The 24,379-nt window shown below is 42.5% G+C and overlaps 1 protein-coding gene across 1 annotated transcript; it reads right to left on the bottom strand.

The window, feature by feature from the left end:
• Nucleotides 1–6,997: 6,997 nt before the first annotated feature.
• ANXA8L1 (annexin A8 like 1) lies at nucleotides 6,998–22,094 on the bottom strand. Its single transcript, XM_050338932.1, has 14 exons — nucleotides 22,070–22,094; nucleotides 20,446–20,556; nucleotides 20,281–20,330; nucleotides 16,224–16,314; nucleotides 15,872–15,966; nucleotides 14,645–14,758; nucleotides 13,710–13,800; nucleotides 13,046–13,125; nucleotides 12,371–12,430; nucleotides 11,718–11,811; nucleotides 9,876–9,971; nucleotides 9,570–9,628; nucleotides 8,595–8,717; nucleotides 6,998–7,265 (listed from the first exon to the last, which is right to left on the bottom strand). The coding sequence occupies exons 3-14, from the start codon at nucleotides 20,299–20,301 to the stop codon at nucleotides 7,209–7,211; spliced, it is 981 nt and encodes a 326-aa protein (XP_050194889.1). The 5' UTR covers nucleotides 20,302–20,330; nucleotides 20,446–20,556; nucleotides 22,070–22,094; the 3' UTR covers nucleotides 6,998–7,208.
• Between the last annotated feature and the right edge of the window lie 2,285 nt (nucleotides 22,095–24,379).

Raw genomic sequence — 24,379 nt, 5'->3', positions numbered from 1 at the left:
AAGCTTCCCCTTGACATCCACTTGCGCAATGCCTAGCACCATGGAGATCTGATCTTAATTGTATCCTGAAGATCATAACTACTCGAAGTAGTCTCACAAAAATGAAAAGCCAACTATCCTGGCTGTCCAGCAGTGCTCCTTCATCACTGCAGTATTTGCAGACCTACTTTGGAGAACTTTTCCATCTTCTCCTGTTTCCTGCAGGGGTATTATCTGTGCTTGTGAGGATTCAATTAATGCCATTGATGTGGAATGTTGTTCCATTCATCACTGGCCACAGCATCTAATGAATAGGATAATCTAATTCTGCCCAAATAAATATGACACCAAATTAAAAGAGTTCATAAACAGCCTCCAAAACAAGTGAGTTTGTTTCAATTTATTGGCTTTTAAATTACATCCCTCAAGTACCAACTCAGCTATAAACAAATAAGTGCCTGAGTCTGAAAGTTTATTATCACTGATGTTTGCCTTTATTTATACTAGATTTGAGTGTTAGTATTAGCTGGAAGAACAGAAAAAGGGAGGTCATCCAAATGCCACAGTTTTTAGCCACAATTTTCCTAAACTAGTAAGAGAGCTTTAAGGCACAATGTATTCTAGACAATTATTTTTGCTTTGTTTACTGTCACTGAAACATTTAACATAGTAGTTATGACCTATCATTAGAACCATGTGAAAAGTTCACCAGGAAACCAGAAAAAAAGCGCAATGCCTAGTGGGTATTTGGCTAGTTTAAAAAGAGACTCCTTACCCTATCTTCCACCAAAAACCAAAGCCACAGTTCTAAGTTTTTGTCTGCTATAATTTTATTTGGGAATCAGCTGTTAGAAAAATTATTACATATGTAAAGATAGATTATCTTGTCAAGCTCTTCTTTGAATTTAGCCTGGTTTTCAGTATCCTAGGTTGTCTGACCAGCCTTTACAGAATGCTTGGTAGGAAAAGAGATAATCAGAGTGGTTGTGGATTTCTTACAGGATGATCTAGACGAAAGAGAAAGAGGAAAGAACTACAGATTTAGTGTGGTTCTTAAAACATAGATCATAATGGATTACCAATTTACCTGTGGACAATACCTGGTGCTGCAGGAGAACCCCATCTTGTGCTTACTGATTGAAAATCCTATTTATTTAACAGCTTCTATAATGGATTCTGAACATTTCCATCAAAATCAGTTTAACCTCACTACAGACAGTGCCATGAAGCAAAGATCTACCTCCACCTGGCTTTTCCAGTTAGCACATTACTCTTAGTAACACAGCTCTAGCTTAGAAATCCAGAGCTATCATGTCTGCAGAGCAGAAACTGCCTTGAGCAGGGATTTTCTTTCAGTTCCAGATGCATGACCAGCAGTGAGGAATAAGTGGATTAACTATAGAACGGTTTGGGTTGGAAGGGTCCTTTAAAGGTCATCTAGTTCAACACCTCTACAATGAGCAGGGACACCTTCAGCTAGATCAGGTTGCTCAGAGCCCCATCCAACATTGAATGTTTTCAGGGATGGGGCATCCAACCACCTCTCTGGGCAACCTGTGCCAGTGTTCGAGTTCTGGCAAGGCTAGACATGTCCTGTACTCCTCCTATTGCTTGTTGTCTGGACCTTTTGAGAGCTGTTTAAACTCAGCAATTAGACCCCACAACACTGATCTGTTCTGTTAGAGAAGATTGCTAGTGACATTTAAAGCAATGACTCTCGTGTCCCTTTTGAAAAACATTAGCCTTTATCATGGCTAAAATAACAAGGAACCTTTCAGCTCAGTGACTAAGACAAGGAACTGAAGGGGAAACCATAGTTCTTTTGCTTAAACTAGAATAGTTTAAGAATAATAAACTAGAAATTTAGGAGCTATTTCAGAAAGTGGAAAAAAAAATGTTCTCAGGCAAACTGAAATATTAAACTTTCTGCCCTCCAAAATGTCATGTTTCAGCTTCAGATTAATGAAACCTTTTAATAATTGTTTTTTCAGCTTGTATTAGTTTTTAAAATAAAGTTGCCATTTTAAAATCAATACATGGAAATGTTGACTTTTATCTTTCCCCCTATTTTTCTCCCTGACATCCATTTATAAGCTCAAGTTATATATAAGTTATATAAGTTAAATTTCATTTATGTTCACCAAATGCCTTTTTTTCAGTGAAGATAGTACTGTCAATAACATTTTTTCCACTGCTGACTGTGATTCTGTGTTTTCCTAGAACATTACTACACATGACTCAGTTCCTGTTTGGACTGTAACTCAATTTCAGAGCTCACTGCCATCTATAACTCCAAAGAGCAATTTCAGCTGAGATCCTAAATTGAATTACAGATTTGTATTGCATTGCTCACTATTTATTAATAATATTGTGCCTACAACATATCCTGTTCTTCATTACCATGGAGAGAACAGTACTGGTTCCTTTGTGGGACCCAGAGCTATTTATTTCTTCACATGTTAGATTCTTGCATGTACAGAACCTACAGACATCTGTGTTTCTTTTGTAACAAGTACTTTTATCTAGCCAGAAATACAGAAAAGGTTTCTCAGCACTATAAAACTACTTGGATGTATCATATGTTTTATATATCATAGAAAAACATCACCATAAGTATTTCTTTGCAACTAGAAGAATGAAGAGTATTACGGGATAAAGTCCTAGGGAGCTTTGAACTCCCATACCAGTGACACTCTTAAGTGTTGGGAATACAATTTTCAGTCAGAAATGCCCGTTCTAAGCCTCCAACAGACATAAGAAGTCCAAGGCATGATGCTAATGCACTATGGTTAATTAGGATTTGTAGCAGGAAGGAATATTGGGGAAACAGAAACACAGCTTGAACAAATAATACTTTTCCCAGAGAGGTACAGGAGCCAGGTCCCCAGGGCTGGCTCTTTCTATCATCTTCTTGAAAGAGAGGCAGATACAAACCCTAAAATATGAATTCTCTTCTACAGCCTAACATAACGGTTTTAGTACAAAACAAAAACTACAGATAATTTCTTGGAACCTCAGGGCAGAGTCCTTTGGGTTCAAATGGATGACACCAGAAGACTGAACAACTACTTACAAGGCCAGTAATGTTTGCAGCAATGAGAGCGATGGAGAATTGAAGGTGACCTTGTTTACATGCGATCTGAGAAGAAGAGCTTGCTGCACTTTGTCAAACAAAACATCTCTTGCTGCTGCAGTATCCCAGGCATGGGGATGTTCTTCAGATACTTATCCCAGCCACTAAAGGGTCTTTGGAGTCAGCTCAGGCATTTGGATTCAGTGCAGAAGTTTAAGGAAATCCCGTGAGGTCTTTGGCACAGGCTCATCTTAGCATATTACAGTTTGCTATTATCTTCCCTGCAAGGGAGATTCTATGAAATAGCCCTGAGGAAAGTGTACAATTTATTATTAGATGGCCACCTTGCCAGCAGAATGGACTGCTTCAAGAAAGCCAAGCACTAAGCCACGACACTAGGAGACTCCATTATCCCGTCTGGATGCCTGTGGCAGGCAGTATTTCCTCACTGCAGCATGTTACATTAATAAATCAACACTAATCTACCATTAATTTATTAATGTAAGAATAAAAAACAATCAGCAGTTTCCATCTAGAAAAGCTCCCATCTGCCCAGTAATGAGGATGCCCTCCCCTCGAACCTTTCTCCAGCCCACCCCAGAGCAAATACTGGGGCCATCCACACTGGCACGACCCACCTCCCCTTCCCCCCGGGCCACACACTGTGCTGTCCCGTGTTTTGGCAAACCCACCCTCTGCTCTGCAGAGAAGAAGTGCTTCTGGGCTTCTTCAAAGATGCTCCAGTGTCAGCTCTGGTGCCTCAGGCAAGGCTCTTGACCTGCCCCAGCTCAACAGCCTACAGCAGCCAGAGCTGGCTCTGTTACTGCCAGGGAAACTCTAGGGAAAGAAGAAGACTGAACATCTTTCTCAGATTATTACCTGCCCTTAAAAACACTTTCTTAAGTGTGAGGAGATAGGAAAGAGATCTTCCGCTTTCCCAACTAAGATATTTGCTATTTTCTTCATCTGCTTCCTGACAGGAACAATGTATTTTAACCTCAGTTTGAACACTTAAATATATTTTATCCAAAAATTACTCCAAACTGTTGCAAAATAGAAATGCAAGCGAAGCCAAACCCATCCAATCTTTTCATCTTCCCTTCTCAGAAGCCACAGTGATGACATACCTCTTAAGAAGCAGAGCCTTTGCCTGTGGTTGGCCACTGCCTGGAGATCCTGTGTCTGGCCTTTTGGGATTCAGGCCACATCTGGACTGGGATGCTGGGAGAATTAACACTGTATAAGGTTAGGTTTCTCTGGAATAGAAACCCTCAGAGGTTAAATTATGTATATGCATTAGCATCCTCTCTGGAATAGATTTTTGTTAGTTTTCCAGCTGTCAGGAACAGACCTAGTAGTTGGAGACAGCTATTCCTATGTACACCTGGGTGTGAGTTGAGCAGAGAGCTGAAGTACCTACACCCCACTGCCATCACCCAACCCAGCAGGCTGATGGATAGCACAGGTCCTGCTGTGTGTGTGCTGCATCTGAGGACACAGAGCAGCCACCTGGGGGGGACAGCAAGGTGGCATTAGTACAGTGCCTGAAGACTCCCTGTACACAGCTCTTTCTGCAGCACAGGGAGGGAAAAAGGCTGGCACACAGGCAGCAGAAGGCCTGCACAAGTCGTGGGCATTTTTTACATTGCCCATGTTACCTTTTCCTTGCTGAGCTTTTATCTTGATTTTTCTGCAATAAAATCATGTTAATAAAAGTGTGAATGAATAGAAAGGCCTTAAGTCAATATTTACATTTAGAAAAGACTGGTTAGAACAGCTTAGGAATTGATTCCGATTTATTAAAGCACCTGTTCACCCAGGGAACATTTTAGCAGCAATCAATATGTAATTAAATCTCTATTGATGTTTTACAATTGTTTTGTTTCCCAGCAATTACAGTGGTAGAATCAGCTTCCCGTGGTTGTTTCTCCTTTCCAGCTTTACTACTGATCTTGTGTGAGCATACTGGCAACTCACTTAACATCTCCCAAGCTATTATTAAAAAATTGGGATCACAGCCACAGTGAAACAGCTCTAATCCTGACCCACTGTGCTAAGCACAGGCCAACAAGAAAAGCCAACCTCTGACCTGAATACCCTGATAACAATAATAACAGGGACCTTTGGGATGATATGAGCACAAATGTTTCAGTGAAATCATCAGGTAACTCTGAACTAAAATGTGTTTGAAGGTCTGAATTTCATTAGGCATTTCTAGTCAGATTTTATGTCCCTCAAAGTGGGGATTGCTTTTCATTTGCTCCTTGTCCAACTTCAGGAAACGGAGGTGTCTCAGGTGCAGCCATGTAAATCATTCCCACTCCCTGCTCGGGAAGCCACAAATTCCCATTTGGCCTTTCTAAACAATGCCCCAAACACAGGGGAATGGGTCATATTTTCACTAAAACCTCATCACGCGAGTCTGGTCGGAGGAGTGCGTTCCTGCAGAGCCCCTTAGCCGTGCCAGCGCCGAGGGGCTGCGGGGTGACAGCCCCGAAACTGGAGTCCCGAAGGGGACACCAAACGCATCCTTCCCGCACCCAACCCCTCCCGCTCCGACCCCTTTGCAGCCTTTACGGCAGCTGGGAGGGAGAGCAAAGGGGGAAAGCGGGTAAATCTCGCCACTCTGTGCCTGTTCCTCGCCTCTCCCGCGGGAGCCCTGCCCGGGGAGCTGAGGGGTGCCCGGGGTGCAGCCGCCGGGCTGCGAGCAGGATGTGCCCTGTCCCCAGCAGGTGGAGGTGTAAGCACGGCTTTCCCTGCCTCCCCTCCTCCTCCCGACCATAGCATGCCTCTCGTGGAAAACAGCGCCCGAACCAGCTCAACAACCACCCACCACCACCACCACAAACAAAAAAAAACAAAAACAAAAATCCACCCAAAACCACAAAGCCCAAACAAGAAACAAAGGAAACAAACAAACAAAAACAACCCAAACCCCCAAACCAAACCAACAACAAAAAAACCCACAAACCCCCCAAAGCAACAAAAAAACCCACCCCTCCCCCCCCCAAAAAATACCCCCCACCCCACAACCCCCCTGCAAAATATCCCCCCAAAACCAGGGAAGGCTGATCATCGGTATCAACTAGAACAAGTGACTAAATCAAGCAAGGTGTTATCCCATGGCAAATAAATTCATTCACTTGATCAGAAAAGCTCCTTTCCTAAACACAGTGCCATTTGGTAATTACACATTTAAATGATTTGCTCTAAGTGTGGAGAATCGGTTGTCAAGGCAGACCTGAGATCCTCAAACCATTCCATCCTGTTCTCTCTGTATCTCCGTATCACCGTCCATACATTTGGGGCCTCACTCAGAAAGTGGTAGGTGCAGTCATTAAGGTTGGAGGCAACTTCTGAGGGAGAGCACAGACTTCTGAGCAGTTACTGTGAAACTAGGAGCAGAAATAGGTCTGCTCCCAAAGGCAGGATATACTATATTCACTATAAACAAATCATCTATCCCAGTTCTGATTCCCCCATGGTCTGACATTGATGTCAGGCCCTGAACTTGCTGATCTTCGTCAATGGACAAGCAAGAAGGAAATCAGGCGCACAGCTTTCAACTTTCACATGCTTACAGCCAGCTTGGCTCTGCCATTCACTGCTCCTTGGGGAGACCCTACTGAAGTTATGCAGATAAGGCTGCTAAACCAACCCCCATGGCATTCTGACCCATGCCCTAAAGCCTCACTAATATCTGGGGCTCCTTCCAGACCCACCCTGCTAGCATCAAATGGTCCGCGCTCTACCAGCTTATTCTAGAGAAGTTAGCAAGGCTTCAGGACAGCCCGAGCTTTGTAGGATTGTTCAGACTTGTGAAACACCTCTAGAAGCTTTAAAAGAACCTTTAATTTCTTGTGGAAGTGTCTTCCTTCACAAAGAATTAAAACAGAAGGGAAATTACAATAAACAAAATGGGATCAGAAAATTAACATTCCCCCTTGTGTTTGAAAAACTGTTGGGGAAGTGGATAGCATTTAATGTATAATGAGCACCCACAACCTTCAGAGAGCTTTGGAAATCTTGACTATTAATTTCATCTTCTTTTTCTCCCCACTTGGATCAATGGAAATATTTTCTGCATGTACTTTTTCAGACCCTTGTTTGCTTGTTAATTTTCTCTGTATCCTTTGCAACATCTTCCTAAAGTTTGTCAGTCACTGCCACAGAGATTCAGCAAGGCTGTCTTGTAATCGCCACTGGTGTCATCCTGACAGGAGAAAAAATTAAAAAACAAGTGAGCATGGAAGTTCCTCTATATGCTCCAAGTGCTGACTTTGTCAGTCTGTGGAATATTCCCACACAGGAAAAGCACTTTGGAAAGAGCAAGCCAGACTTTAGCAGAGTTACTGCCAGCTGACACACCATCAAAAGTGAATGGAGAAATGAGGCTTGTAGCTGCCACCTGAAATAACATTTATCAAGTCTAATTCTTTCCTTTGGAATGAAGATGAGCAATTGATCAGGGTTCTGTCCTGCAGAGCAGCACAAAGTCGGCACAAATGAGAGCAATTAAGCCAGTTGTGTTCAGATTTTATATCCCTGCATATTTGTGTACCATCTCTTCCTTACAGGAAGGGAAAGGGTACTAGAGTTAGCCCTGACACATGGGCTTTTTTTAAAAAGCCAAAAATAAGGTCATTTTTATCTGGAATCACCACACAAAATATTCAGTAGATAAAAAAGTTTTCTCCCTTTGAATGTTTTGTGATGACAGGTGTAAAGCAGTTCCACTTCTCAGAAGGAATGAATATGCTGTACAGATCCTTGAAAACTGATCATTAATCAACATGACAGACTCTGACAGTGTCAATTACAAGAAAGGGCCTTCATTACAGAACCATTATTTCCCATGGGGACTGCTTAGGATAGGGCTTCTGTGCCATTTGCACAGGGGGAGAGGAATGTCCCGAGTCCTTAGGACAAATGGTAAAAACCAGCATTTCAACCCTAAGAGGGGAGGCACATTTGCTCAATTCACCGAGACTCAAATGCTACAGTAAGCTTTGACAAGGTTCAGTTTCTAAACCTGTCTCATCACAGAAGAGACCAGGCTTTCACCTGGGGTAAAGACAGCTAAAAAATTCCAAACAACAGCAACAAGAAAAAAAAAAGAAAAGAGACACACACCCCCCTCCAGCACTGTTTTGACTTATGTGGCACTGGCTTCAGGTAGTTAAGGATAGCAGAGAGAGAAGAGAAAATGGCACAGCAGTGTGGGATAGGTGTAACAATTTAGATTCATCTAGAAGATCATGCAGTGCATGGATACAGAGTCTGGTCCATGAAAAACCCGGTGCAGTCTCTTCTTGGATTTGCTTTGCCCAAGTCACTTGTAGAGCATACAGTCTGACAACCTGACTCGCCTTTCAAGCATATATCTCAAGGGGATGGTTGTTAATAGGGCTAATAAAGGAGAGCCATGATCATAGCCAAAATGTCATTGTTACTGCAAACAACCATGGAAGAACCTCACAGTGCTGGACAGGTCAGGAATACATGTAATGGCTGAGAATCATCATATCAAGATTATGCTTACCAAAATCATACTGGAGAGAGTCTTTCCTGCAATACGCTTGAATTCAGGCTTTATAAGATTTAGGTCAACTTCACTTCGAGAAACAATCACCCTTATAAGAGTTCCATCATCTGTGCCAGCCCCCTGGAATAACAAATATATCAGTCTGTGATGTTAGTGGGTGTTCAAGGGATAAGCTGTGCAAACTGGTCCAGGAAAAGAGGAGTCAGCTTTCAGACATCACTTGTCCTGCAGAACATCTGCATCTTTTTCCATAGGGCCAACCCTCATACCCCTCCCAGAGGCCACCATCAACACCACATGCCCACCATGGAAGTGTGATACAAGTTCTGTTTCTGTCAAATGCAAAAGCAAACATGCTACACAGTCAGAAATCGGCACTGAATACACATTGTGTAGCATCATCCATGCAGTGTTTGGCTTCAACCAATATTGCTTAATCACTCACAGGAAAATAAAGATCACATCTATAAAAAACCAAATCAGTTATTTCAGCTTTCCAAAAAGTTGGGAGAGCTGACATCTTTTACATATCAATTAAGCATTACAGGGGCACAATCTGCAAATGCCTTCTGTGTCCCCATTTAGAACTCTCATTTTATACTGCCCTTGAGAGGGTTGCTTCCTAAAAAGAAAATACTGCATTCCAGTCTATTAACATGGAAGGCAAAGCTTCACCATAATCAACCCCCTGGAAAAACTTTTTCCAGAGGTTTTGTCTGTGTTCCAGATAGTTCCAGGAATTGGGCTTCTTGCAGACTCTTAAACCAGAAAAACCAGACTCCCTTGGTATCTCAAGCTTAAAGGGTACTCTCTACCCAAGGTGTTTGAAGGAATTCTGCTACTTCTTGCAAGAATTGCACAAAGCTTACTGAATTTCACCAAAACTTTGGCTCTTCTAGTTTGAGCTGGTGGAAGCCAGGTTACAAGTTAAGTCCAATATGAAAACAAGCGTGTCACAATGAAGAGTCTTACCTTTAAAGCATGGTACAGCCTCTCTGCAAAGTAGCAACGGATGTTCCTGGTGCATTTCACTAGACATACAAAAGGGCTCAGTAAGAATCAATGGTAATTCTAGCCCAGGGCAGAAGGTGACAGAGATTCAACATCCTTTCCATTATTTCAGTGTGCTCCAAGAATCTGAGTTTATCTTACCCAAGAGGCACCCTTTACTGGCTACCAGATACCTTTATAAAGTAGATCCACCTCATAACAGTCAGCTACTGCAGGAGAAAAGGCAGCAGATTCAGATAAAGCAAAGGGAAACATCATCACTCTTACCAATAGCCAGCATGGCATCCTCAAGTGAACCACGAGTTTCACTCTTGATAGAGTCTTCTATGCTCTTACCAGCCAGTTTCTGGTATTCTTCAAACACTGTTTGAAACACAAAGAACTTCAATTTTTTACCAAGTGACCTCTGAGGCATTTTGTGCCCAATATTTGCAGGCACTGCCTGTGTGGTTATGTGAACACACGGATCCTCCTAAAGCAATGGCCACATTTGCACCAGCAGGAGGCTTTAGTCAACATCAGAAATAAGCTACATAAATGGATGGCAATATTCACAAACCCTAAACCATCCCTGATTCTTAATTTCCTGCCTTTATTTCAAAATGCAATTTCAGTCATCTTAAGTTCATATGGAAATCTGCCCCTTCACTGCTGTCTTTAAACATGGAAATGAAGCAGACCACAGAAAGTTAGGCACACCTTTGGTCTTGTGGTTGGTGACATCATTACCTTCAGGAGCCAAAATAAAATCAACTTAAATCTAGGACTATGCTGCTTATGGCCCATGGACTTTAAAATGATGACTACACACTTTGGGAAAACTTACTATTTCAACCACAATTAAAAAAAAACAACTGAGAAAAGATGAGCAAAACACAGGTGCATATTCCAAGATATTTGAGTTCCCACATTAACAAAAGCTCAGCAACAGAGTCGCTTTTCACCTTACACATTTTGTATACTCCAGGGTTCAGAAACATAGGTATCTGGTTTTATTCCTAGCTTTCAGACTAACAGCAAAGGAAAACTCCTATGTAATGCAATGGACATCTTAATAAACTTTGCTCAGCATCCAAGATCATCAACACTCAATACACTTCAAGGAAAGGGAATACGGAATAGACAGATGGATATGACCTTCTCAATTCAGGTCTACTCTTTCAATTAAAAAAAAAAAAAAAAAAGAAAAAGGCTGCAACAATTACACTCAAGTTTTAAAGACAATCAGCTCCAAGCTGCCATAGCACAGAGGAAATTGCTTGATGCCACAGTAGGTTTCAAAGATTGGTTGTATTATGACAACAACTAGATGAAATTCAGTTTTTTAAAGGCAGATACAAAGACTCTAGAGGCCACTTTTTTTGGTGTGTTTATTTTTTAAGTGACCTTGGGAGATTGAATTTGAAACACAAGGGGGAGCTGGCTTCCATAGAAACAGCCTAGGAAGACCTCAGCTTGAAAAAGTTCAGGCATACTTAATTTATCACCAGCTAAATTTATCAGTTTAGGTCCAGCTGATTTACATAGTATTTATTTGATGTGCTTAGGTTAAGCCAACATAACAATATCTGTTAAGCCTCAAAAGTCTTGAGATGACAAGGTCAGGTCTCTGCTGCATGGACAGTGAGAAGCTGAGGTCTCTCTTAGCTAGAGAAGGGTTAGTGTCTTCCCTCCCAGCAGTCCCTGATGCTCTCAGAAGAATCTGGAGCAGAACTGCAGATTGCACCCTGAATAAAAAACTACTTTTTTAGTGATTTTTTCCCCCCAAAGGAAACCACATACAAGGGGTCATTTGTCTGTCCACCACATGCTCCTACTTGGCTAGAAAGGGACTCACTCATTCACTTAGGTTTATAAAAACAACTATACCATCCTGTTATCAGCACTGTATAAAGGACTCCTAGATAAGCCACTTGGTTTTCAGCAGAACTACATCATCTTTCATAAAAGCTGCTGGCAGCTTTTGGCTACTGAGTGACCAAGAATTAGAAAATAGACTTAGGCACTTATTTCTGACCACGCATCTCTCCCACCTATAGCCCTCTCTCTTCCTTTTGGCTAGAGTGATTTCTCATTCCAGGGCTTGGAAGTGTGGGCTTTGCTCCATACCTTTCAGTAAGTGTGTGGCACTCCTTTTGCACAAGATGGTGATGAACTGTATCTCATCAGTGCCCCGTATCTTCTCTCCAGCAGCATAGAGAGTCTATAATTTAACACACAATTATTAGTGAGGTGTTCTGTGTGTGCAACTGGTAAAGGAACAGAGTTTGTCTGAAGGCCTTGCTAGGGTAAAGGGTTTGAAGTAACCTAAAACATTGTGTGAACTAGAGTCTTCTAGAATGGTTGATGATGAAAACCTTTGACTGTCTTCTAGACAAATTGGAGCAGCTGCTATCGCCATCCTTTCCATCTGTCTTGCAGCAGCTGGAGCAGCCACCAATACTCTGGAGGTTCCTTCCCTTTTATTTCCTCTTTCACTCCACCATACCCACGTACTTCACATATCAAAAGCAGTTGAGCACAAGCCCAGGTCTCATCGGTCCTCTTTGGAATGGCAAAACCCAGCAGTGCAGACAAAATTGAAGAACCCCAAGTTGCTTACTTGAAGATCTCTCCACCCCACCCTATTGTGAGTCCAACCCTCTGATAATCAGGACTCTATTGCCCACTGAAGCACTCTGAATTTCAGGGAGGGGTGGGGGGGAAATGCAGACATATCTGAGGCATATCTGGCATATCTGATCATGGGCATTTGAGAGTACCTCTGCATCCTGGAGAGCCAGGGCTGTGTCCACATAGAGAGTGGCATTGTCTCTCTCACCCTGTGAGAAGAAAAAGAAGGGTAACCATTTTGTGTCAAAGATTCTTCCATCAATAATGATCACAGCATCCGTTCTGGGCAAAGATCAATTATCCTTCTCAGCTATCTATTTCTGCAAAGTACTCAAGCAGTAATGCTTCAGATAGCACAAGGGCTAAGTCCTTCACTGAAAGGCACTGAAACCAGTCATATAAAGTGGAGTAAAAAAATTCCTCAATTATTCTGCTGATAAGCAGAAAAATTGAGAAAATGTGATAGAGTAAATGCATCCAAATACACTCAACATCAAGGGCACAGACACTGGAAAAGTGGAGAATCATAGTGGAGGGCCACTATTTCCTAAGACCCTTGTAGAGTGCAGTGGCATTACACACACAGAAAAGTGAGGTGTCTCCCTGCAGCAGAGCTGGCTCTAAGTTTCCAGCTTATTGCTGTTAAAGGAGGGAGAGTTCCCTGTTTCAGTACATGGAGACAGATCCAGTCCAAGTGACATGGTTGTCTCCGCAATTTATCTGGAGGTCATGGCTGTAATGGCTCTTCTATTGCACGTCTTCTCAGAGAAAGAGGAGAAAAATGTGATGATCTTTATACCCTCATTTCTCTTCTCTAGCATTACCTGAAGAAGGCAAACGAGAATCTGTTCCAAGTAGCCACTTGTTTCCGATTTTATATCCTCTTCCAGATCAGAACCGTATTCTACCCAAAGGAAAGAGAAGGACAAGGGAAGGATTTGTTATTTGGGTGATATCGTCAAGATATTACCAGTAACCCAAGGACACTGGTCAAGAAGGTAATTAGGGAACAAAATAGGGATGAGACCACACCCTTAGTGATACCTAGGTTGGCACTTGCATCCAGCTGAGTCCCTACATTCCCTGAGATCCAAGGAATAAACCCAGAGCTAATGTTAGAGGTATAGTTGATGGGACCAAAGAGATCAAATATTTACAAATACATATTTAATAAAATCCCATCTATGTAATGGGGAGAATCAGCCAAGTGCACAGCTATAGTTCTGCTTGTGTTCTGACAATAGCCCTTGAGCCAAATCTGTGGTTTGCTGACCCTCTGCTGTAGCTGGATGAAGACTTAGAAAGGGATTTTCAAATTGTCTCAGCATAGCCATGTTCTATTTGCCAGGCTGAAACCACAGTTAGGTTGCACCTTCTGGCTTTAAAAAAAGCCATTTTCCTGCTGACAGTGCTAGCTGGTAACACCATTAGTGCTGTGCAATCAGGCTCATTGCTCTGACCACAGAAATCTGAGCCCCAGGCACTTACCTTCTTTGTAAGCCTTGATTATCTCTTTGATCTGTGCTTTAGTCCGAGATGCCAAGATCTCTATGATAGCACCTTCATTGGTTCCCACACCCTTTAATAGAAAACACAGTGGAGAAATAAAGGTGGAGAAAAGGATCTAGTCATGGAGTGTGATTTATTGCTAGAAAAATATGGTCAAGGGAGGAGCTGGATAGCAGCAGTGTCAGGCTGTGTGCTGAGCCATAAGAAACTGCCATAATGAAAGCTGGAGACACAAAACACATTTGTTTTGAACACGGTTTCTTTTACTGAGGTGCCTAATTTGTAAAGGATGAGTTTATGTAACCCTACACTTCTGCAATGCATTTCTGGAGTCAGATCTTTGACAACAGACAGCATTAGAGGGATGGGGGGAGACCAGTGCTTGGCTAGACAGTCCATCTTTGTACCACTTGAATAGACCACTCTGCATCTGAAACTTGTAGATACAGTACCAATAGGTAGGATCCCTGCCAACCCCAGCCTGGCCCTTGCACCACCACTTCTTAATTTCTTAAAGGTTTCATGGCTCAGGTGGGGCATCAGCTTTGTGTGTGAATTTAGAATCACAGAATATCCTGAGTTGGAAGGGACCCACAAGGATCTTCAAGTCCAGCTCTTCAGTCAATGGCTCCTCCAGACACTGAACCCATAACCCTGGCATTATTAGCACTGGAGCAAAACTATGAGACACGCACGTACAGGAATTCTTTTATAGCTGTAAGTATTAATGCAGCATTTCCTCCCACAATATGCATTATTAATACAATTAACTATTTCTCAAAGGCTACTGCCAATAACAGACTTAACAACATAACAGCCCACTTATTAACGATTGCATTAATAATAAGCACAATTACAGGAAATCAGCACTGCATTTGCACTACTACTTAAATATCAGCATGCAATTTGCTTACCTTCATGGCATCATAGAGCTCCTTGGCATCGTACTTGAAGGGGGGGTACATGAGAGCTACAATGAGCCTCTCAAAGTTGCCACTCAGTTCAGACTTCAGACTTTCAATTAGATCCTGTTAAATATGCATCACATAGTTACATAAACAGCATCATGGGATCTTTTTACTGCCCGTGCTGTTTCCATCCCCATGGCCTAAGTAATGAAGCTGAATGACAGTATTGTGTTGATTGTTCATTAAAAAAGGTCCTGGGACTGAAAAGGCACCTAACTCCAAAATGGGATTTGTCTAGGTCGTTCCGCATTCCCTGTTTTCTCAATATTTAAGCTTCTCCCAGGTAGTAAATCACCCTGCAGCAAATCTTTCTCCATCCTGTCCTAGTTAGTGAGCAGACCAGGCAGCTGAAGGCCTTGAATTGAACACGTGTGTAGCTTCAGGGAAATCTGATTTCCAAAGCCTGCACATAAATTTGCACCTGGGACATTTGCAGAATCAGGCATGTAGTTTGCTTGAAGATACACTTCAAACTTTCCTTTCTCTACAATGCAGGTTTTTCTAGGGTATGACTCTGCTTTAGCAGGATGCAAGCATTGTATTTATTCATTGTTCCATACTTGCTTCCTTTTCTGAGGCCCTTGCATGGCAGTCCCCTTTCCAGCAAGGGTCATTGGAGGCTCCAGAGTAGGGCTGGTAGCACGGTTTGCTTGTGGAAAAGTTTTCCCAGTAAAAATATAAGATTTTTATTGAAGAAACAAAGAGAGCCACAGGAAAACACGGTTGTCAATAACCACAGATAGTTTTCATTTTCAGAATTTCTAAACAAGTGTAATTAAGTAAGTCTTTAAATTGAACTTTCCGTGACACTTAAAAAAGCCTGAAATCAAACCAGTATTTTACTCAAAAGGTCACTTAAAAAAGTATCAATTTTTGGTACACTTCAAAAACAATAAGAAGCTACACTCTAAGTTAAAATTGATTTTTTAAAAGTGTTCTTGGTCAAAATGCTTTTTACAAAAAAATTTAAATCTTTGGGAGAAAACCAAGTTTTTCTGATCAAAAATTAATTTCCCACATTTATCCCAGGCCTTATAAATAGATATTAATCTACTTATTTGCAGAAGAACTGCATATTGTTTGCAACATGCTTGCAGGATGAACTGTGTACCCATTTACTACATCCTGGCTGCAGTAAAACACTGCTTGAATACGGCTTTGTTTTAGAAGAACCTTTCCAAACTGTGCTTTGAAGGATTTGGCAATCTCTTGACGCTGTATATTGCTCCTCTTGGTTAGGACATCAATTATAGCTTGTTCATCGGTCCCTGTGGAGAGCAACAATAAGTCATAAACAAAGGTCACAGAATAAGCTGAGACTAGTCCAAAATCCCAGTCTGAATACTGAGATAACTTTGCTTAGTTCATTGCCTTCACGTAGAAGTTTAAGTACATACTAAGGAAACTTTAATTTTTCGCATGAAAAAAAGTTATATCTCTGGATGCAAATTTCCTAAGGAATTGCTTTCGACTTAGCAATTATAAGCAAAACTAGAATTTACGTATGTGGTTAGAGTCAACTCACCAAGCCCTTTCATGGCCTTGTACAGAGTCTGGGCATCAGGTGCAGCATCAAAGTGTAAAGCACCTGCCACAGCCCTGCCCTCTTCTTCACTCTGAAAGAAGAAAAGTATAGGATTTTTCACGGCTGTATTTCATCAGCTGAAGAAAAAGGATTTGAAAAGTACAATAATGCTATTTATTGCCTACACATGGGGAAGGCCCAGAAAATAGGAGAGACTGTTTCAAAGTTTCTCAGCAGAGCAAAAAGAGAACACAAGTTTCTCTCCAAAGAGAACACAAGTTTCCTGTCTCCACCTGTCTCTACCAGCCTTTGGCTCCCGGCAGAAACATGAAGTGTAAAGCATGGCTGACACTGCTGCAAGAGTCAGCAGGCAGTGCAGGCAGTCTGACAGAAAAACCTCAGACTGTAATAGATTAGACTTTCCTGTTCACCCCCTAAATACAGTGCTTCACAGCATGTATGCTATGGCATGATATTGCATTTCCCAAAGGGTTGGTGCAGGGTAGTTTTTAGATAGTTTTTTATTTCCTGGAGCGGTCTTGCTCTCACAGACCATTTTTCTAAGTAGCTGCTACTGCACTTCTGCACAGCTGGTTCCAGGAAGGAAGCATCTCCACTGGGAGGATTTGGGCTAAGAGACTATTTTGAAGGAAGAGATCCATCTGGAGAAGTGCAGGTTTGATGTTCTTTGCTGTACCAAGGGCCAACTACACAAGAATCCTCCTGACAGACCCCTGAGGTGCCAATAGTGCCAGAGTCCCAGGGCAGAAAGACACACTGAGACTTATTTCAGTCACCACAAGGTAAGCAGGGCAATCAAACAAAACCCAGGCATAAAAAGGTTTAATTTAACATAGCTTTTAGTCAAGGGACTGGCTTGGATATATTGTCACATCTCTAACAAGCTGGTCCTATCAACAGGGGAGTATGTGGGTAGATAGGCATGAAGAGTCGCCATCACTTTATTTCAATAATAGTCAGTTTTCTCTTTCTTAGCAGCAAAGATATTTAAGTTGGAAACAACTATATTCTCATAAATTTACCTTCAGAGGTAGTGTTAATATTGAATTAATGGTATCAGTATGACCTGCTGGATTTTTCAATGGGGGTGAGTTCACAGTCAGATAAAAATCAGAGCTCACAGACAGACTGAATCACTATGGTTGTCCTACCTGACTTGCATAATATGAACCACCAAGTGCCACCCACCAGCCTCCTGCTATGATGCCAATACCCCCTCCTCTTATTTCCTGTGAGTACCAGTAGGTACAGCTGGCACATGTTTGCATGCTGGCCCCTTTGCCAGCCAAGCTCCGGGAGCAGTGACAAGGGACCAAGAGGCAACTATGAGGATTGAGAGAGGCAGTATGTTCATCAATCAGAAAGACTTGGAGAAGTTTGTTTTACAGCCAGCACAGACTCCTGCACTGCCACACCTTGTCCCAGCAGAAAGAGCAGCTGTGAAGCAGATGGTGTCAACAGGAAACTTCTCAGTAGATGAATTCAAATAATCACTGAACAGCAAGTTTAAGGCTGTGGTGAAGTTGTCACTGCAGAAAAAGCAGTGACAGACTAGACAGTATTGCCATCTCCAACAGTTTGTCATTGGCCTAGAGGTGTTTGGCTGAGCTGGCAGGTGCACCTTTTGTAGCCCTCTGTTAAGACAGCCAGCACCTTCACAGCTTCCCTGGAAAGCAGGTTGCACTCATCCATGTGATTTTGCTCTGAAAAAGATGGTCAGTCCTCTCTAGCTGAATGCAAGGAACATGTGAAAAAACCCCCCCGACATTCTGGACGCATGCCTGGTGACTCAGTCAAAGAGGGAGTGCAAAGCTGAGTTTTCATTTGGAGGCAGTGGAAACAGATTAAACAATGGTCTCTTTTGGTACTAATTCCAATAAACAGTTACGGCCCTTCCTGGGTCAAGTAGCACACTCGTGACTCACTCATACACCTCATTCTCCATGTACGTGATTGGTGCAGCACAGGTGCAATCACATCAGCTTTTCAGAGAAACCCTGTTCAGTTTGGTCTTGTTCCCCAGTTGAATTGATCCTACAACTACCTCACCGAAACTACTCCAGGCATTTGTGTCACTCTTAATGTAAATATGAATAATTGGCACGAAAGCAGTAGAATCAGAGTACCTAATAGCTGATGCTTTGAAAAGTTTTACCTAGAAATGAAAGGAAGAAGGATTAAAAGCTTTACTTTCATATCTTCATATATCTTCAAATATCTTCAAAACTAAACAGTAGTTTATTGAAAAGCTGGAATTTGGGGACAGGCACGGTTACATTTTGGGTTTTTCTCAGTAGCAAGTTTCTCAGAAAGTTTCACACTTTTCAATTCTTTTTTTTTGCCTTTGTACTATATTTTTTATGAAGGGTTTAGAAAACCAAAACAACTTTCTCCCATCCTTCCTTGGGCCTCTCATTTTCTTTTCATGCCTCCACCCCTACAACACCAACTATCAAGAAATCACTGCAGTTTTCAAGGGAAAATTTTTCTCCTTCTTTTCTCATTCTAAGTTTAGAAATTATATCCAACTTGAAGTAGTAGGGAACAGATCAGCAGAAAGGGAAAAATTAAAGTGAGAGCTACTCCAAGCTTTGGAAAAGCATCTATTTGATTATACTAAACTTCCAAAAGGAAAGAGCAAGGCAGAGGGAACTCAGCAGAAAGGAAGATTACAACTTTAATCTTTGTTTGGGGAAAAAACCCATATATTTTGAGATTCAGAAAGTTTGCTATCTGAATCCTACTGAAGGAAAGTAGGAATTAGTTTGGCAATCCCTGTTCCACAAGGTATTTTGGGTTTAGTTTGATCTTTTTCCTCTGGTTCTTGCCCCTTGGTTGCAAAATTGTAACTGAGCACCTGAAAAATCAGTCATGTCCATGCAGAGTAGTTCCTCCCTCCTTGATGGCTGCATTGCATTGGAGGCAATATAATACACTAAGACAGACCTCCTGTGCTTCCCAGGTACCTTTGCTGGCATGTGGCAGGGAGGCCCCTCACCCCCTACTCAGGCACCAGTGTCACTACCCCAGCTGGGAGAGGAGCAGCAGCACTGGAGCCTCGGTGCAGCTTTACCCTTTGCAAAGGCTGCTTAAACATCAAGCTGTCTTCACAACAAGAAGTGAGGGAAGTCTGGGACAAATCTTTCCACAGACAAGCCAAAAGCATTCCAGAGAAAGCCTGTGCACTACTGGCAGAGGTGCTGGGCAGGGGTTGGAACAGCAAAAGAAGACTTCTCTACCAGTACTCCTCCACTGCATGTCTCCAGCAGGTCTCTTCTAGGTTTTGGCTTATAGTTATCTGAAGATGAAATCTGGGGGTAAAACCTGGCCTCCCACAGAGGCTAATGGGAGAGCTGCCTGGATGGCAGCAGAACTGGGCACATCACCAGAGCTACCTGCTGCCTGGCCTGAGCTCGACCCTGGAGGCTGCCTCAGCACACCCCATGAGCATCTCCCCATCCTGCCAATTTCTCAAAAAGCCACAAGAGTTTACAAGAGAACATACACAGCATTTCTGGCTCCTAGCAAACAGACAGGGTATTCAAGGACACACTGTTGCTGCAATACTAAAGACCTACCAAAGAAAGACATTATGGCTTGACCGTATCTTTCTCTGTGACCACAGCCTGCCACCACAACAGAAGACCAAATGGGGACAGACCAGTGCCCTGAACTCACTGCCACAAGAAAAGGGAGCAGACAAGGAGCCTGCAGCTTGCAGACCTCAACTGTGTAACTTTGCTGTTCCACGGTACCATCTCCCCATGCACACAGGCACACAAACACCCCTGTGCACCACTCTCAACTGAAGGGCCAGGAGGAGTCTAATCCTCTTCTTATAGCCAGCAATCATGTTAACACCTTCATTCATCAGTGTTTTTGAAATGCTGAATGCTACTGTGCAGCCAGAACAGTAAACAGGTCTTGCTGATTTTTATAGGAAACTTTTCATTCCCACACAGTGCCTGATGCAATTTATAAGTTACCTTATAATAGTGCCAAAAAACCACAGGGGGTCAATATATCCTCTACTCACCCAGGCCTTCCACCACGCCATTGCAGCCTCAGTAGTGATACCTGGGTCTGCTGATGAAGAAAACCACACATATCATACCTCATGGTTAAAGAATCTGAGATTTGAAGGGGTGAGGGACGCATAGGGAGAAGAGGAAGCAGCAAAAGTTCTTTTCAATAAACTTACCGCAAGAAAAATGGAATAACTGTACTCCTCTGGAGGCTTGTTTCCTCTGGAAGCCACAGAATGTAACTGGCCTCTCTGTGTTAGGCACACGCAGGTATAAAGCATCCTTATCTACAAATTCCACAGGGCAACACCCTCAAACATGGCTCAACCTGTTTTTCACATATGATCTCACAGGGAGAGATCAAGTTGCTTAATAAAGGAGGCTTCCCTTGTGAGGAGCCCTACATTCAACCTTGTTGACTCATTGTAATGTTTCCACCGCTTCTCCCAACACACGCCCTTCCCAGCTAACATTTTGGCCTCTGGCACAGACACAACATGCAAATTACAACTGGCTAATTTCTCAGTTTAAAACTCCTCTGAGACTAGGTGAATTCTGCTACAACAGAATAAGCCATTCATTATTACCAACTCTTGCTGTCTCTACCAACCTGGAACTCTGTAAAACAGAACTCTAGAAACTTAAACTCTCCTCTACCTCCCTTCCTTCAAAAACTTATTAATCCCCCCCCAAACCAATCACAAAAAATCCAAACCAAACAAACAACACACCCAGCCACACTCCACACTATCCAGGTCCTACACCTTAGAGTGAAACTCAATAAAACATCACATTGTACAGAAACTGAACACAAGTCCTATGAGGTGAGGCTGAGGGAGGTGGGGTTGTTTAGCCTGGAGAACAGAAGGCTCAGGGGAGACCTCATCACTCCCTACAGCTACCTGAGAGGAAGTTGTAGCCAGGTGGGGTTGGTCTCTTTTCCCAGGCAGCTATCAGCAAGACAAGAGGGCATGGTCTCAAGCTCTGCCAGGGGAGGTTTAGGTCGGATGTTAGGACTTGACGAACTCAGAGCTCCTTTCCAACCCATCTGATTCTATGATTCTATGAAAGTTCCCCCATCCTACACCTAGACTTTCATGGCATCAGTCACAAAACATCTCTATGGTAGCATAGGACCAGCACATCTAAGGCTAAAACTTTCAGCAGTGCCAACCTCAGCAAAGTGGTCATAGAGCTTGCACCATCTACTGTGACATGTTAAGGCTTAGGAACTGAGTGTGAAAGTTTCCTTTTTTAGCAAAGAAAAAAACCCCAAAACCCCAAACAGCTGAATAGCTCTAAGAACTTTAATTTGGAGAAATGTTTCTGTGAAATCATCTGAAATATCTTATGGTTGTAGCAATATTTTCCTGTCTAGACTTTAGTCAGAATCCACCCATGCCAGCATTTATTTATTTATTTTCAATGGGAAGCTGCCCTGATGGAAACATTCCAACCAACTATATCTTAACCCTTGCTATGTAGGAGCTTTGTACTCTCCCACATTTACAGACACACAGGGGCTGCTGGGTAAACACCAAGCTATGGGCCTCTCTTATTTCCTTTGCACATACTGCTATTTCACTTAACTCAGAAAGGTCTCTGATGGCCTGGGAAGTTGCCCTGGCTATTCTCAAGAGCATGAGCTATGCCAGCTGCTCCTGCCTCCAACACATCCATCATATGGTGAAGGCAAGTTGTGAAGGAGACATTTCCTTTGGTACAACAAGCATGCTGCTGGGTCTGCACTGGCTTGGTTTCTAGCCCTGTTTGAGAGGCAGGTAGATCAACAGTACACACCAAGGAGAGCTCATGCGTGGTCCTTTAGTCCTCCTCCTCCTGGGGGTAAGATGCCTTCACAAGCAGGCTGCTTTTGCTTTTGCTGGATCCCAGTATTTGCTGCCTTTTTTCCTGGGTTGGGATTTAATTGGGTCAGCCTGCCATGGAGGTAAGCTTTCTTGATGACTCCATGGATAAAGAAGCCCTTCTAAACAGAAAGTCACAGAGTTACAGCAAACGGCCATAGGCCACAGAGGAGAGCAAAGACTAAAACAGACAGAAAATAAGAAACAGTTCAAGTGGCCATTCTTGCCATTGTGAACTAAAAAGGATATGAAGGGACACACCAGGAGATTTTAATGCATAGAAACACTGGCCAGGTTTTAAGAAATCAATATGGATGGGCTAGGAAAGGTCTAGAGAGTCTAAACCTGCTGCAAGGCTCAGAGCAGGGCTGCACAGTCTGAATAAAGACCAGAGCAGTCAGCAGTCATAGGCCAGTGGAGCAGGAGGCTGACACTAGAGTTCAATACCCCTTTTGCTTCCACAAATACAGTTCAACTGAGCAGCTGTAAACATGAACAGATTTGTCATCATTGCACTTCTTGTCCCTCCCTTAACACTCATGCTGTGCATGTGAGTGTGGTTCATGGACTTTACTACGGCATACCAGAGAGACACAAACAGCTTTTACAGCACCAGCAAGCTGTAAGGGACAACCTCTCATACAGCCCAGTGATTACTCTCAGGAAAACACAGAACTTTAGAAAAGGGGCAGATGATGATGCATGGGCTCTCCCAAGCCCAACATCTTACACTGCCACTGCCCCCCACCCCAAAGGCCATACTTGCATCTCAGGTATTACTCCATTTTGGAAAGCAAACTCCAAATGCACTAACAAGACTTTCTACAGAAACTTTGCTCAACATAATATTAAGGTGGTTAGAATTTGTCTCAGTGACTGTGTTTGCTTGTACTGTAGTACCTCACAAAATACAGCCACCTACCTGCAAGAGGGTCAGTCACACCACAGGCAGAGACACCACTGGAGTGTCTGAAGAGTGACTCTTTCTCAAGCCTCCTCTAGGCTTTCAGAGTCCCTGCTCCTATTGATATGTCCAGCACAGCAAGAGTGGGCAGCAGCCTCCAGCAGAAGAACATTTTGCACCATAATCGGGTTTGGTTTGTGCATTTTTAAGCCATTTAGTCCAAATCAGTTTTCATCTAGATAAAATGCAGCAGGTACCAGTATACTTAGTTTTTCTTGACTTTGCCCTTGGGACTTCCTAAGCTTGAATCAGTGATATTGGAGTTACCCCTGATATACATTCAGCCAGAGCAAGGGATGTCACAATAGAAACCACAAGGAGGATTTTGCTCAACCTTCTTCAAATCGCAAAAATATTTAAGGCATAACAAAAAGGTGCCAATAGCCTTAGAATGGTACATGACTGACATTACTTCAAGAAGCTTTTGCTACCCATTAAATTCTGGCTGTTCTCTTCTAGGTTGAATGACAGCAGTCTAAAGGATGCTCTAATTTAAACTTCTAGGGTACAGAGGCAGCCCCTTTTCCATCTATGGAATTGTGAAGTCTGGCCCTATACTTGAAAAGTTTCAGGCCATGAGCTGACTGCTTTGAACATGAAAGCTTATGGAAACCAGGTTCTCAACTGCTCAGCAATTTCATTTCATGGCTTTCACTTCTAATAGAACTTCTAATAGAACTAATTAGAATTTCACTTCTAATTTCATCCCAAAGTATGCATTATTTTGTTTTTTTTCAGCCAGGAACTTGGAAATCAAGTGGAATAATTGAGGAAAAAACAGACCAAACACAGAGATACATTGTTGTGCAAAGCAATAATAATCATATAACATAACTACTTAAATTTTAAGAAAGAAGAGCATACTCCTTAGACCAAACAGGTCTTCTGCTACAAGGCTACAAAACTGATAACTTTCTCCAATCCAGTCTGTAAGCAGTACCATGCAGAACTCAAGCTCTGACAACAATCCAGCTCAGCAAACTGTAGAATTACTTTTTTTATGCGTAACAGAAACCACCAAACTCACAGAGCACTATGCTTTCCAGGTCTGACCATTATCCCTTCCTTACAAGTCTTTTAGGTCTACACCCATACTAACAGCACCTGACCCTACCTGCCAGTGTCTTACACCACTCTCTTGCCCCAGAAGCTTTGAGACAAACTTAAAAAACTCTCACTGTGCAAACTACACTGGTTTCATCCTGCTGATTTTAAGCCACGATATAAACAAGCCTAGAGACCAAGCACTACCTTCTGGTGCTCCTTTTTTTTTTTTCTTTT

Source organism: Myiozetetes cayanensis, unplaced genomic scaffold, assembly GCF_022539395.1.
Source record: "Myiozetetes cayanensis isolate MyiCay16 unplaced genomic scaffold, myiCay2020 scf10, whole genome shotgun sequence".
NCBI lineage: Eukaryota > Metazoa > Chordata > Aves > Passeriformes > Tyrannidae > Myiozetetes > Myiozetetes cayanensis.
This window is presented reverse-complemented; position numbering and strand designations above follow the sequence as displayed.

Bases quoted from the DNA above. Each gene is read 5' to 3' on its own strand.
- ANXA8L1 (XM_050338932.1), bottom strand. From the start codon at position 20,301: ATGGCGTGGTGGAAGGCCTGG. The intron at 9,972-11,717 runs GTATGGAGCAAA...TGTTTCAAACAG, and splicing joins TGCCACACACTTACTGAAAG to TGTTTGAAGAATACCAGAAA. The intron at 8,718-9,569 runs GTAAGACTCTTC...TTGTTATTCCAG, and splicing joins GGCTGTACCATGCTTTAAAG to GGGGCTGGCACAGATGATGG.